The 13,052-nt window shown below is 41.5% G+C and overlaps 2 protein-coding genes across 2 annotated transcripts in view; both read left to right on the forward strand.

Moving 5' to 3' along the window:
- Positions 1 to 13,052, forward strand: part of LOC112432846 (protein NLRC3) — a 154,899-nt gene that overhangs the window by 134,693 nt on the left and 7,154 nt on the right. Inside the window, exons 6-8 of the mRNA XM_076881286.1 lie at positions 3,665 to 3,838; positions 4,054 to 4,227; positions 10,809 to 10,982. Of these exons, the coding sequence (XP_076737401.1) occupies positions 3,665 to 3,838; positions 4,054 to 4,227; positions 10,809 to 10,982 (522 nt within the window). The remainder of the gene's footprint in view (positions 1 to 3,664; positions 3,839 to 4,053; positions 4,228 to 10,808; positions 10,983 to 13,052) is intronic.
- LOC112432719 (uncharacterized) overlaps positions 1 to 13,052 on the forward strand; it is a 99,748-nt gene that overhangs the window by 14,685 nt on the left and 72,011 nt on the right. The window lies entirely within an intron of this gene.

Below are 13,052 nucleotides of genomic sequence, written 5' to 3' on the forward strand. Positions count from 1 at the left end.
GTACTCCGGGAGAGTAGAAAAACGCTATATAAGAATCAGTCCATTTACCATTTACTTGTCAGTAATTGGAAAGCAACTTGGGGAAGGCAGGTGGTGAGGTCTGGGTGAGTACTTGTTAGCTTTGAATCCAGGCCAAGTGGTCCAGTAAGTCTAAGAGACGAAAGGCATTAATGTGGCTGTGAGTGAATCAAGAAGACCAGCATCCAGGAAAACGTGACTGAACTGCAAGGGTGAGTAGATGATCCGAGGATTAGGAGGTTAGCAGAGTTATTGGGAGTGCTGATGTTATATTCAGCCTAGTAGATTACTGTCAGGTGTGGACAGTGGACAGGCTGACCAGGCTTCACCCAAAGGCAGAAACCAGAGTCTAGTGGGAAACCACCGCCGCTCACACAGACCATGACAGCAGCATGACCCCCCCCCCCCCCCAAAGCATTCTCTTTCACTTGGCATCATTTACCTCTCCCTTCTCCAATTTCTGATGTGTCCACCTTTGCAATGACAACTGTGATCAGGGTGAACCAAAAAGGTGCCGTGGTGAACAGATACTTAAGTTTGGTGAATGCAGTTTCAGCTTTGGGGGACCAGATGCATGCTGAGACTTGAGTGGTGCAGCTACCTGACTATAGTTGAAAATGAACAGTCTATAAAAATTTGCTATTCCCAAAACCCATTGGAGATGCTTCTTGAATCTACAATGGGTACAAGGGGTAGGCCACTCTGTTAAAGCTTTCACATTTGCCAGATCCGTCTTCACCTGCCCCCGTGCCAAAATGTAACTGAAAAAAGTTATTGATGAGGAATGGAATTCACACTTTTTTGCTTTGACATAAGGTTTATTCTCCAGCAAACGTTGGAAAAATAGCATGGACATGAGACTGATGTTCCTCGCAGGTTTTGGGAAAAATGAGGATATCATTCAGATACACCAATACGAACCTGTCAAGGAATTCCCGGAGGACATCGTTAACTAATCTTGAAACATTGCGGGAGCATTAGTTAACCCAGGCGGCATGACCAAATACTCGTAGTCCCCCAATGGCATGTTTAAAACGGTCTTCCACTTGTCTCCCTGATTGATCTGGAAAAAGTGGTAAGCGTTGCGGATGTGGGGTTTTGTAAACCCAGTGGCACTGTGAAATGGCCTGAAAGCAGAGCTAATGAGGTAATAGGTACTTATTCTTGATGGTAATATCACTGAGGCCCCTGAAGTAAATGCATGGCCAGAGAGAGCCATCCTTTTTCCCCACAAAAAAGAAGTTCCAACTTGAGATGACAATCGTTGGATTATGCCTGCACCGAGGGATTCCTTAATGTACTTTTCCATAGCCGCACACTCAGGTCTAAGCAGGTTATACAGCCAGCTAGAAGGCCGGGTGGAGCCAGAGAGTAGTTCTATGGTGCTGTCCTGTGGTTTGTGAGGTGGCAGTGAAAGCGCTTTACTTTTGCTAAATACTTCCTGAAGATCATGACATTTGGTGGGGACAGAGGAGAGATCTAAAACAGTCTCAGTGTTGGTTGATGGTTCCACAGGTTCCGGTGGACGGGCAGAAACAAGGCAATTTGAATGACAGAACAGACTCTAACTGATTACCCTCTGACCTGACCAGTCTAAGTGGGGGTTATGTAATTCTAGCCAAGGAAACCAGAGTATGAGTGGTTTGTGAGGTGCATGAAAAGCAAAAAAGGTAAGTGTTTTCTTGTGATTGCCAGGGGTGACAGGCTCTGTGCGCTGAGTTATGTGAGGGGACACTCGGTTATTTAATGACTTAGTGGGAATGGGCGGATTAAGGGGGCATAGAGGGATGTTTAACTGTCTCGCTAACTCAGACTCCATGAGGTTCTGATTGAACAAGAGCCTGAAAGGTCTGGTTAACTAGAACAGAGAGTTGGAGTTGCAATCTGGGTTTTTATGTTTGTGTGAGTATCCTCCACCCTTATCCCTGAACTTTCCAGTGGGCAGACCCTGGTGTGGAATCGAAAACAGACAGGTTCATCACGAGAAGCAAGTTGATCTTTCATGGTTTGATTTAATGACTGAAAAACATACAGCGGACGGTGGTTAGCACTGTTGCCGCACAGCAAGAAGGTCCTGAGCAAAAGTCTTTACAAACTCAACCAGGAAATCATCATGCGAGCAGAAAGAAAGAGGATGAGCAGATAGGTAAGCAAGAGAAACCCGCCAGCGTCCTAGGTTTCCAGAGAAGGTTCAGGTTCCAGGTACCTGAAATGGGATGTAATTCAATTCAATTCAATTTTATTTATATAGCGCCAAATCACAACAGTCACCTCAATGCGCTTTATATTGTACAGTAGATCGTACAGTAATAGATACAGAGAAAAACCCAACAATCATATGACCCCCTATGAGCAAACACTTTGGCGACAGTGGGAAGGAAAAACTCCCTTTTAACAGGAAGAAATGTTTGGTGTCAAAGCACAGATCCATCCAGTCTCTGTATTTCAGCTTATTTCCTTTATACACACATTTAACAGGAACAGTTTCAGACAGCTAGTGTTTACCTGACATTACCTGCGTACCTCACAGTTTGCAGGTAATGGGCATAATAATTACTGAACAGAGACATCCTGCTGTGAACTTTGTTGCTGTGGATCTAAAATGTAAAAATACATCTGAGAAGATTTCTAATCATGATTTTATGAGCCCCCAAAGTTTGATTCTGTTCATCTGGACGTAGCGCTCTCAGCGGGAGAAACATTTTGTCACTCATCAAGATGACTTCTTCAGGCTCAGCTGACTGCAGCTTTCCCCAATCTTATAAAGAGTACATCTGCATAATGACTCAAACCTAATGGTCAAGGAACTGACCTCCCAGCCTTATTGTTCCTTCAGTGGGCTGGTTTCAGTCATTATGCAAATGTACTTTTTATAGGGTTGGAAACCAGAAGTCAGCTGAGACTGACGAAGTCACCTGGATGAGTGACGAAATGTTTCTCCCACTGAAAGCGCTACGTCCAGATGAACAGAATCAACTTTTGGGATTTACTAACCTGGATGATTGAGCATGGATCAAGACGGGTTTTTATGAGGTATACAGTTTCTTATAATTTCTAAACCAGAAGGTTGAGGAGATGGAGCTCATGATAACTGGCTACTGCCCTTCAGCGTGCTTTATGAAATCATCCAATCAAAATAAAGTTGGCCTTTAGGGAGAGCGGGTCTTTAAAGGGGAATGAGCCAAAGCAGCTTTTAGACAGAAAATGAAACGAGAGTCCAGGATGTGATACATTATTTATAACTACATTTACAGTAATCACACATATTAGAATTAATAAAGTGACCAGCAGTACTGTAGTAAGTGTAATACTGCAGTATTACACACATATTAGAATTAATAAAGTGACCAGCAGTACTGTAGTAAGTGTAATACTGCAGTACTCACAGGCCTGTGCCAGCAGACACTGAACTACTGTCACTAAATCAACCTGCTCTTCACTGGTTTCCATTTACATACATTGGAATAATTGTGTTTAATTTGAAATATTTTTCTTCTGTTACACTTAAATTCTTGAACATTTTTTTATTTAATTGTGCATTGTAGTGTACTCATTTGTACACATTTGATTACTTAGATTCAACATATAAAGAGATTTTATTTGATAATAAATATTATTGTTTTGTTGTTCTTGTTATTTTTTTCAGGCTGAGCAGCTGTAAGCTGTCAGAGAAAGTCTGTACAGATTTGTTGTCAGTGGTCAGCTCCCAGTCCTGTAGTCTGAGAGAGCTGGACTTGAGTACCGACAGCCTGAAGGCTTCAGCAGTAAAGCTTCTGTCTGCTGCAGTGGAGAGTCCACACGCCAAACTGAATATTCTGAGGTCTGACCGATTTGTATTCTTTTTTCTTTTGTTTGTTTGTTTTGTTTTTAACTGAGAAAATAAATCCAGCAATTTAAACAGTAGAGGTAAACTTTACTGTTGTTTCGTACCACATCTGCTCAGCATAAAACAACAAGGATTCTTAAAATATAAGATTAGTTATTGCACCCTGATTACACTTTAACATCAGTCTTTGTTCATGTTTTCATTTTCAGACTCAACGTCTGTGAACTTCTAGCGGAAAACTGTGAAGCTGTGTCCTCAATGCTCAGCTCTCAGTCCTCTACTCTGACAGAGCTGGACCTGAGTATCAAAAATGTGCAGGATTCAGGAGTGAAGATTCTGTCTGCTGGACTACAAAGTTTAAACTGTAAACTAAATACTCTGAGGTCAGATCAATTGACATTTTGTTTTTTTTAAATGAACCAATTAAACATTTTATTCAAGGCTTCCGGTTCCGGCGCTCGTGGGGATGGACACCTAGTACGAGAGCTCTCGACTGAAACTTATTAAAACTGCCCCAAGTAAATTAATACACTATCTAAGTGCACATAAAGAGGAAAAAGGGGTTTAAATGATGTCCAGAAAGAACAAAATAGCTAAGAAGTTAACGTTTGAAAACGTGGAAGATGGCAATGTGCAGCTAACAGAAGGGGCTAACGTTAGCCCCTATAGGGCTAGCCGAGGCCACTCTCCCACTCCTAGCCGCGAGGATTCTGGGACAGAAGATGAGGTTGACCCAGCAAGTTTGACGCTGATACTGAAAGAACTGAGAGGCGTTGGGAAAGAGGTGAAAGAATTTCGAAAAGACACGAAAGCGCAACTGGTGGAAATAAGGGGTGAGTTGGATAAAGCCAATGCGCGGCTTAATGATGTGGAAACCAGGGTTGCAGAACACAAAGATAAGCTCCAGAACACAGACGAGATTTTGTCTGAGATACTAACAATGCAATTCAATTTTATTTATATAGCGCCAAATCACAACAAAAGTCACCTCAAGGCACTTCATAAATACAGAGAAAAACCCAACAATCATATGACCCCCTATGAACAAGCACTTTGGCGACAGTGGGAAGGAAAAACTCCCTTTTAACAGAAAGAAACCTCTGGCAGAACCAGGCTCAGGGAGGGGCGGGGCCATTTGCTGTGATTGGTTGGAGTGAGAGAAGGAAGACAGGATAAAGACATGCTGTGGAAGAGAGACAGAGGTTAATAACACATATGATTCAATGCAGAGAGGTCTGTTAACACATAGTGAGTGAGAAAGGTGACTGGAAAGGAAAAACTAAATGCATCATGGGAATCCCCGGCAGCCTACGTCTATTGCAGCATAACTAAGGGAGGATTCAGGGTCACCTGGCCCAGCCCTAACTATATGCTTTAGCAAAAAGGAAAGTTTGAAGCCTAATCTTGAAAGTAGAGAGGGCGTCTGTCTCCTGAACTCAAACTGGGAGCTGCTTCCACACCCAGTCCAACATAGCCAGGCTTTCTTTGCTGCTTTGACAAAACCTCAAATCCCAGTCAGAGATGATGAGCATCATCACAGTGATGATCATTTCTCTGTAACCCAGGCTTTCTGCTTCAGGATCTGTGCACGCTCAGAGAACAAGGAGACCTTTAAACATAATTTCACTAAATGGATGGATTGAGCTCAGCCTACAGATGAACTGGTGCCAGAGATCATAAAGAACATCAAACAGTCAAATTCAACACTTTTAATGGAAATATGAGATTAATCTTAAAAGTAGAGATAGTGTCTGTCTCCTGAATCCAAACTGGAAGCTGGTTCCACAGAAGAGGGGCCTGAAAACTGAAGGCTCTGCCTCCCATTCTACTTTCAAATACTCTAGGAACAACAAGTAGGCCTGCAGTGTGAGAGCGAAGTGCTCTAATGGGGTGATATGGTACTACAAGGTCATTAAGATAAGATGGGGCCTGATTATTTAAGACCTTGTATGTGAGGAGCAGGATTTTGAATTCAATTCTGGATTTAACAGGAAGCCAATGAAGGGAAGCCAATACAGGAGAAATCTGCTCTCTCTTTCTAGTCCCTGTCAGGACTCTTGCTGCAGCATTTTGGATTAACTGAAGGCTTTTCAGGGAGTTTTTTGGACATCCTGATAATAATGAATTACAATAGTCCAGCCTGGAAGTAATAAATGCATGAACTAGTTTTTCAGCGTCACTCTGAGACAGGATATTTCTAACTTTAGAGATGGAAGAAAGCATGCAGGAAAAGTTTCAAACAAAACTAACATCACTGGAGGCTTACTCGAGGAGGGAGTCGCTCAGACTGTACAGGGTGCCGGAGGGAGAAGAATCGGGAGCTCCATCTATGGCCCACTTTGTGGAGAAGCTACTCCGGGAGAATCTCGCCATCCCACCATCAACACCGTTACAAATTCAGAGAGCACACAGAGTGTTATCATTACTCCCTCCGGACGGCTCCCAACCCAGATCGATCCTGGTAAAATTCCTGTGCTTCACGGTTAAAGAAGAAGTGCTGAGGCTCGCTTGGCAAAAGAAAGGTTTTATGCTGAATTCCAGCAAGATCAACCTCGACCACGATTACCCCCCTGAGATCATGGCTATGAGGAAGGAGTATGCAGAGGCACGAAAGGTCCTAAAAGAGAAGAATGTACGGTTTAGGACCCTCTACTCAGCGCGCCTTAAGGTTTTTTTCGAAGGAGGAGTGAAAACCTACAACACGGTGGAGGAGGCAACGGCTGACCTGGCGAGTCGGGGCCTGCCGGTAAAGGTGATTACACCACCGGCAACCCCCAGAGAAAAACTACAAAGATGCCCGCTGTGGCGGGGAGTTGGTGGTCGGCGTCCGCGTCAGATCCGAGGAGCTGCGGGATATAGAGAGAAGCTGCAAGTATACAGACGTGAAGAGAACGAATTTAATGTTATGTATTAGCTATGGACAACATGGTGAAATATGGTTACTGTCGAGCTAAAATGGGTGGGGCTTCTCGTGCTGTGAGTGACGTCGCAGTGGAAAGCCCCCTAACTCAGGGAGTAATAAGGGGTTTCCCTTCAAGTTGTGAGGGTGTCAGTGGAAGTGCTCCACTGTCAGAAGCCAGCTTAGGAGCTTTCAAGCTCCAGTTATGTTCAAATGTTTTCAGTTCATTCCTAACTTTTTTCACTTGTTACTGTTTTAAGAGGGGGTTGCCTGCTGCTATTGAGTTTATGCGCTGTGGTAACTTAATATATCTTTATGGGAAGTGAGTCAGTGAAAGTAATCTCTTTTAATGTTAACGGGGTTCTGAACGTGATTAAGATGAATAAGATACTGTCCAAACTAAGGAAGGAGAAGGCCCAGATTGCATTACTTCAGGAGACACACATGAACCAAGTAGATCACTTGAGATTGAAAAGAAAGGGTTTTAAATATGTATTCTCCTCTTCCGTTAAGTCCAAACACAAGAGGGGTGTGGCTACACTTATCTCTGGTACACTTAACTATGAACATATCTAAGAACTCTGTGACGAGGAAGGCAGATTGGTTAGAATAACAGAATGGATAGAGGGGTCTGAAATCACAATTTTAAATGTTTATGCTCCCCCCGGGAGCGATTGGCTATTCTATAGGAATAGGTTTGATTTATTGGTGGATTCTCAGGGGATAGTTGTCTGTGGGGGGGTTTTAACTTTAGACTTGACCCTAAACTAGACTCCTCCTCCCCAACCAACCAGGTAACAGCACTTACTAGAAAAGTCAATTCCTATATGGTAGAGATGGGGATAATAGATGTATGGAGGGACCGCTACGCATCTACCAGAAATTTCACTCATTACTCTGGTTCCTTTAAAGTGTATGCAAGGCTGGACTACTTTTTTATGTTTAAAGTTGATAGGTTTAGGGTCAAAGACTGTGACATATTAACAAGAGATCTATCTGACCACAGTCCTATCTCTCTATCTTTGCAGGTGGCTAGGAAAAAATGTACCACACTGTGGAAATTGTTATCGCACCTTAATGATCCTGCCATAGTTTCCAAATTAAAGGTAGACATTAAAGAATTTCTAGATGTTAATGACACAGGAGAGGTATCTCCAGCTATTCTTTGGGATACGCTCAAAGCGGTAATGAGAGGTACATTAATTTCTATCGCCTCCCACTTAAAGAGAATCAAAGGGCAAAAATTAGCAGAACTACAGGCAAATTTAAAGTTGAAAGAATAGGAAGACATAAACACCGCAAATCCTACTCTGAAGCAGGATATCAGGAAAATACAGGATGAAATTAATGATATTTACACCCAGGAGGCCCAAAATAACTTAACTTTTTTGAGGCAAAAATACTATGAGACAGGAGGGAAATCTGCAAAATATCTGGCACATAAATAACGCAAACAACTAGAGGAAAGTACGATATACCAAATCAAGGACCCCAAGACTAATATTCTGGAATCAAAATTAGAAGACATTCAGAAATGTTTTGAGACCTTCTTTAGGGAGCTGTACTCACAGCCCAATGCTACAGAGGAGAATTGTACTGATGCCTTTCTTAGCTCTCTAGAATTACCTTCACTCCCGTCTCTCAAAAATGAGCTTCTAACACATCCCATTTTAGTGGAAGAAATTAATGCTTTTTCCAGATTAAAACCAGGTAAGGCAGTTGGGCCGGACGGGTTCAGTTCTCAGTGGTATCGCACCCTGAGGGCAGATCTAGTCCCCACATTGCTGAAGTCATTTAACTACATCCTACAGGAGGGAGAAATCCCACCCTCCTGGAGGGAGGCAACTATTTCAATTATCCCAAAAGAGGGGAAAGATAAACGAGAATGTGGAAACTATCGACCAATCAGTGTCCTTAACTTGGATTACAAACTATTTACTTCTATTCTTGCTCGTAGACTGGAGAAGTTTTTACCTGACCTCATTGATTTAGATCAGACTGGTTTCATTCACTATAGACAAACAACTGACAACATTAGGAGAATATTACACATCTCTACTCAAATTTACAGTAAATCGGGATAATGAGAAAATTAAGTACCTGGGAATATATTTGACTGCGGACCTCTCGCTGCTCTTTCAGGCAAACTACGAGCCAATATCTGCAAGTATAAAAGCTGATTTGCACAGATGGAATCTGGTCCCCTTTATGCGTCTCAGCTCCCGGGTAACCGCAATCAAGATGGACACGCTCCCCAGACTGCTTTATCTTTTTAGAAACTTGCCAATAGAAGTGAGCGATTACCAATTTATTGAGTGGGACAAATGGATCTCCAGATTTATCTGGCACGGCCGAAAGCCAAGGATTAAATATGCTACCCTCCAGCTCCCCAAGGAAAAGGAAGGACTGGGTCTCCCCTGCCTCAGGAATTACTATTATGTCGCTCAAATAACCCCCCTCTTATATTGGTGTAACAAAACATACACGGCTAGGTGGAAGGAACTGGAGTCCAGCCTGTTGGACCGATTCCCCCTACAAGCTGTAATGGCAGATAAGGGTCTAATGTGCCGGCTGGAAAAGCTGGGGAACCCCTGGTTAACCCACACCCTCCAAGTTTGGCAGAAGGTAATCAACATCTGTGGGATACACAAAATGCTAAAAATCTTCAGGTGGGTTGCTTTCGACTCGGATTTTATTCCAAACAGACACGACTCTAACTTTGAAGCATGGATATCCTATGGCCTTACGACATTCCTCTCTCTTACTCATAGAAATATTGTGCTCAGATTTGAGGCCTTACGGGACGATCACAACCTGACAAAATACAACTTTCATAGAAACTTACAGCTGAGATCATATATTGATCATGAATGCAAACTGTCCGACTTCAATGATGCTGAGTCGCATTTTTTCCTCATCCTGAAAAATGCCACAACCATGACCCCTACTAAATCTATTTCTAAACTATACAAAGCCCTCTCTAGTGCCAGCAAGGATAATACTTTATACACTAAGGATAAATGGGAAAGGGAATCAGGGATTGCTATTTCTGTGGGGGAGTGGGAAAATGTTTTGTACTGCCAGTGGTCCACGTCCAGTTCTATGAGCTGGAAGGAACATGGCTGGAAGAATATTATTAGGTACTTCAAGACTCCATATCAGGAGAGGTACAAAGGGGCTTATATGCAATGCTGGAGACAATGCGGCTCGACTGTTGCTAACCATTTTCATGTCTTTTGGGACTGTCCCAAGTTAAAAAACGTTCAGGTCTCCTTAAGTGCAGTCTTTAACGTTCAAATACCTTTAGATTTTAAGGTTTTATACATGGGTTTGGTCCCCTTTCTGGAATGTAGGAGTGAGATTAAGTTGGTGCAATTACTCTTGGTGGCAAGTAAAAAAACAATTACTAGAAGATGGTTAAGCCCAGCCCAGCCTACCCTAGACGACTGGTTTGGGATCATTTTAGAGATATTTAGGATGGAAAAACTTACATATCTGTTAAGAAATCAAAAAGCCAAATTCTACCAAATTTGGAACAATTGGATCCAATTCATCACCCCCACGAGGGCTGACTTCACTTGATCTCACTATTACTTGGTTGTTTTTTGTTTGTTTGTTTTTTACATTTACTTCTATTACCATTGCTTGTTTATTTACTTATTTCTTCACAATGATTGCAGCATGGGCACCCCTCCCAGTTTGTGTTTATAGTTCCATGTAATGTGTTCTATATATCTCCTTTGGGAGAGCATGCGAGCAACTGTCCTAGTAATAGCTAGTGGAGGTTAATATGCACCCGCTGATCACTTTGTTTATCATTTGCTCTCCTGGACTTAATCTAAAACCTGGAAGGACTTTGTTCCCATGTTATTCATATACTGCTATGCAGATGGTTTTTTCTTGTCCAATCCAAATAAAGATATAATTAAAAAAAAACATTTTATTCAAGTTCATCCATATGATGTTGTATCTTAGTATGTTAAGGTTTCATCAAAAATAAAAAGATGGCATGTAATATAATAACAAACTTTACATAAGTATTATAGATTATCTTTTGTTTTTCAGACTGGGTGGCTGTAACCTGTCAGAGAGAAGCTGTGAAGCTCTGTGCTCAGTCCTCAGCTCCCAGTCCTCCAGTCTGAGAGAGCTGGACCTGAGTAACTCTGACCTGCAGGATTCAGGAGTGAAGCTTCTGTCTGCTGGACTAAAGAGTTCACAGTGTGCAGTGGAAACTCTCAGGTCAGGATTCAAACGTTAACACATATGATCATTTAAAATGTGAATTATATTATTGATTGACTTATCTATAGAGCTTTTAGCTAAACTTATATTTATATTTGAGTGGATTATTAGACTGAATTACTGTGTAAAATTTGTCACAGTCATACGATTTTGTTTATTTATTTATTTTTTTAATTCATGTACTGGCCATTTTACATGAATTTGGCTAATCTTCTACAATATATACATTTGATTTCGTTAGGAACAAAATGTTCAAATTACATATTTTGCTGGATATTGGGTATTAATGAAATTATTATGTCTTTAATGACACCACATTTCCATATGTAGGAGGTTACTGGTGGTATTGTTTCAGTGTCTGAGTTTTCCTTGCAAAGAAACATCTGGAATTTAACAATACATATTTTAAAGCTGTTTTCTCCAAAGGGATTTGTATTAGTGATGGTAAATTTGATTCTTTTTACCGAATCGAGTTTAAATGAGTCACTCACCAAAATGAATCGGGTTTTTTTTTAATCATTTGAGTCTCTGAGTCAGTTGCCCAGAGAGTGCCAAAAATGTACTTTTTCTCTCAAACTTAATTTGTTTTTATTTTCATGTAAATCCTACTGCTACGATGAGTGACTGAAAAATAAAAACAACTATTTTATAGAGCAAAAAAGAATAAGATTTCTAAATTGGACATTTATTTTTGTTTATGTTATTAGTATTTCCTCTTTATCATCTTTGCACAAAAACAAAGTGTAGACTGAATGTTATATTGCATCAGTCAGACTATCAGGCTTCATCTCAGATGAAGGAGTGACTCTTCCGTGGTAACAAACTGTGAGTTTCAGCAGCTGAGAGGCAGGAGGGAAGGGTGAGTGAGTGGTCTTGATGCATTCTCAGTCTAGACTAGACTAGAAAGAGGGGCGCTGCTCTTGTGGCGACCAGCAGGTTGTCTCTCTCTGTCAGTGTCAGTGTTTTAACTTATTTTATTTCATTCTTTTATTCCTTTATATATATATTTTTTTGCCTGAGGAAATTCTATAGCATCGGCTTGTGCTTTGTGGAACTTCTTTTAACGAAGATGGGTTTTTTATTTCGCATGATTTTATTGGCAATCCTGACGGTTGTTTGGAGTCATTCCTTTACCATCAATAATCCTGGCTAATGTGCAGTCTCTGAGGAGTAAATTGGATAAACTGCATTTGAATGTCGCACACTTGCGTGGCTACAGGGATACATGTCTAATGGCATTCACAGAGACTTGGCTCAAGGACTCTGACCCTGATTGTTCTCTGGAACTAAATGGCTTCGGGTTTCCCATACGTTTGGATCGAGACCCCGGAGCTACCCAGAAATCTCAAGGAGGAGTGTGTTTGTATATAAATCAGAAATGGTGTAAAAATGTGACCGTTCGTAGACAAGTGTGTCTGCCTGACATTGAGCTCCTCTCTGTGTCTTTGAGGCCGTTTTATCTGCCGAGGGAATTCCCACAGATCAACGTCACCATTGTTTACATCCACCCTAAAGCGAATCCTAAGAATGCGACTGACACCATCTCCATTTTTTTCCTAATAACAAACCATGGTCTTCAAAAGGTCTTATGAGGCTGATTCATGAAAGGAAAAAAGCTTTTATTGAAGGGAATATCTTGAAAGTCAGAGAAATTAGGAAGGAGATCAGATCAGAAATTAAAAAAGCCAAAGTAAAATACAAGGATAAGGTAGAGGCGGAGATGGGTAGCAATAACTTAAGGGTGGCCTGGGCAGGCATGAAACACATGACTGGTCACTGTTACAGTGACTGTAATAAGATAAGTCTTCCTGGTTTTAGTTCAGACTCTCAGTTAGCAAGTAGAGAAGCTTATAGACCCTCTACAATTTGCATACAGGCCTCGTAGACGTGTTGATGATGCAGTGGTCACTCTGTTGAACTTCCTTTATCGCCAGCTTGATGGCGCCAAAGCTCATGCTCAGCTCTTATTTATTGATTTTTCTTCAGCTTTTAATACTATCCAGCCACATCTTTTAGCTGATAAACTTCTTAACCAGTTTACACTTGATCTTAATCTCGTTGGTTGGG

This window comes from Maylandia zebra, unplaced genomic scaffold (genome assembly GCF_041146795.1).
Source record: "Maylandia zebra isolate NMK-2024a unplaced genomic scaffold, Mzebra_GT3a scaffold11, whole genome shotgun sequence".
Lineage (NCBI taxonomy): Eukaryota > Metazoa > Chordata > Actinopteri > Cichliformes > Cichlidae > Maylandia > Maylandia zebra.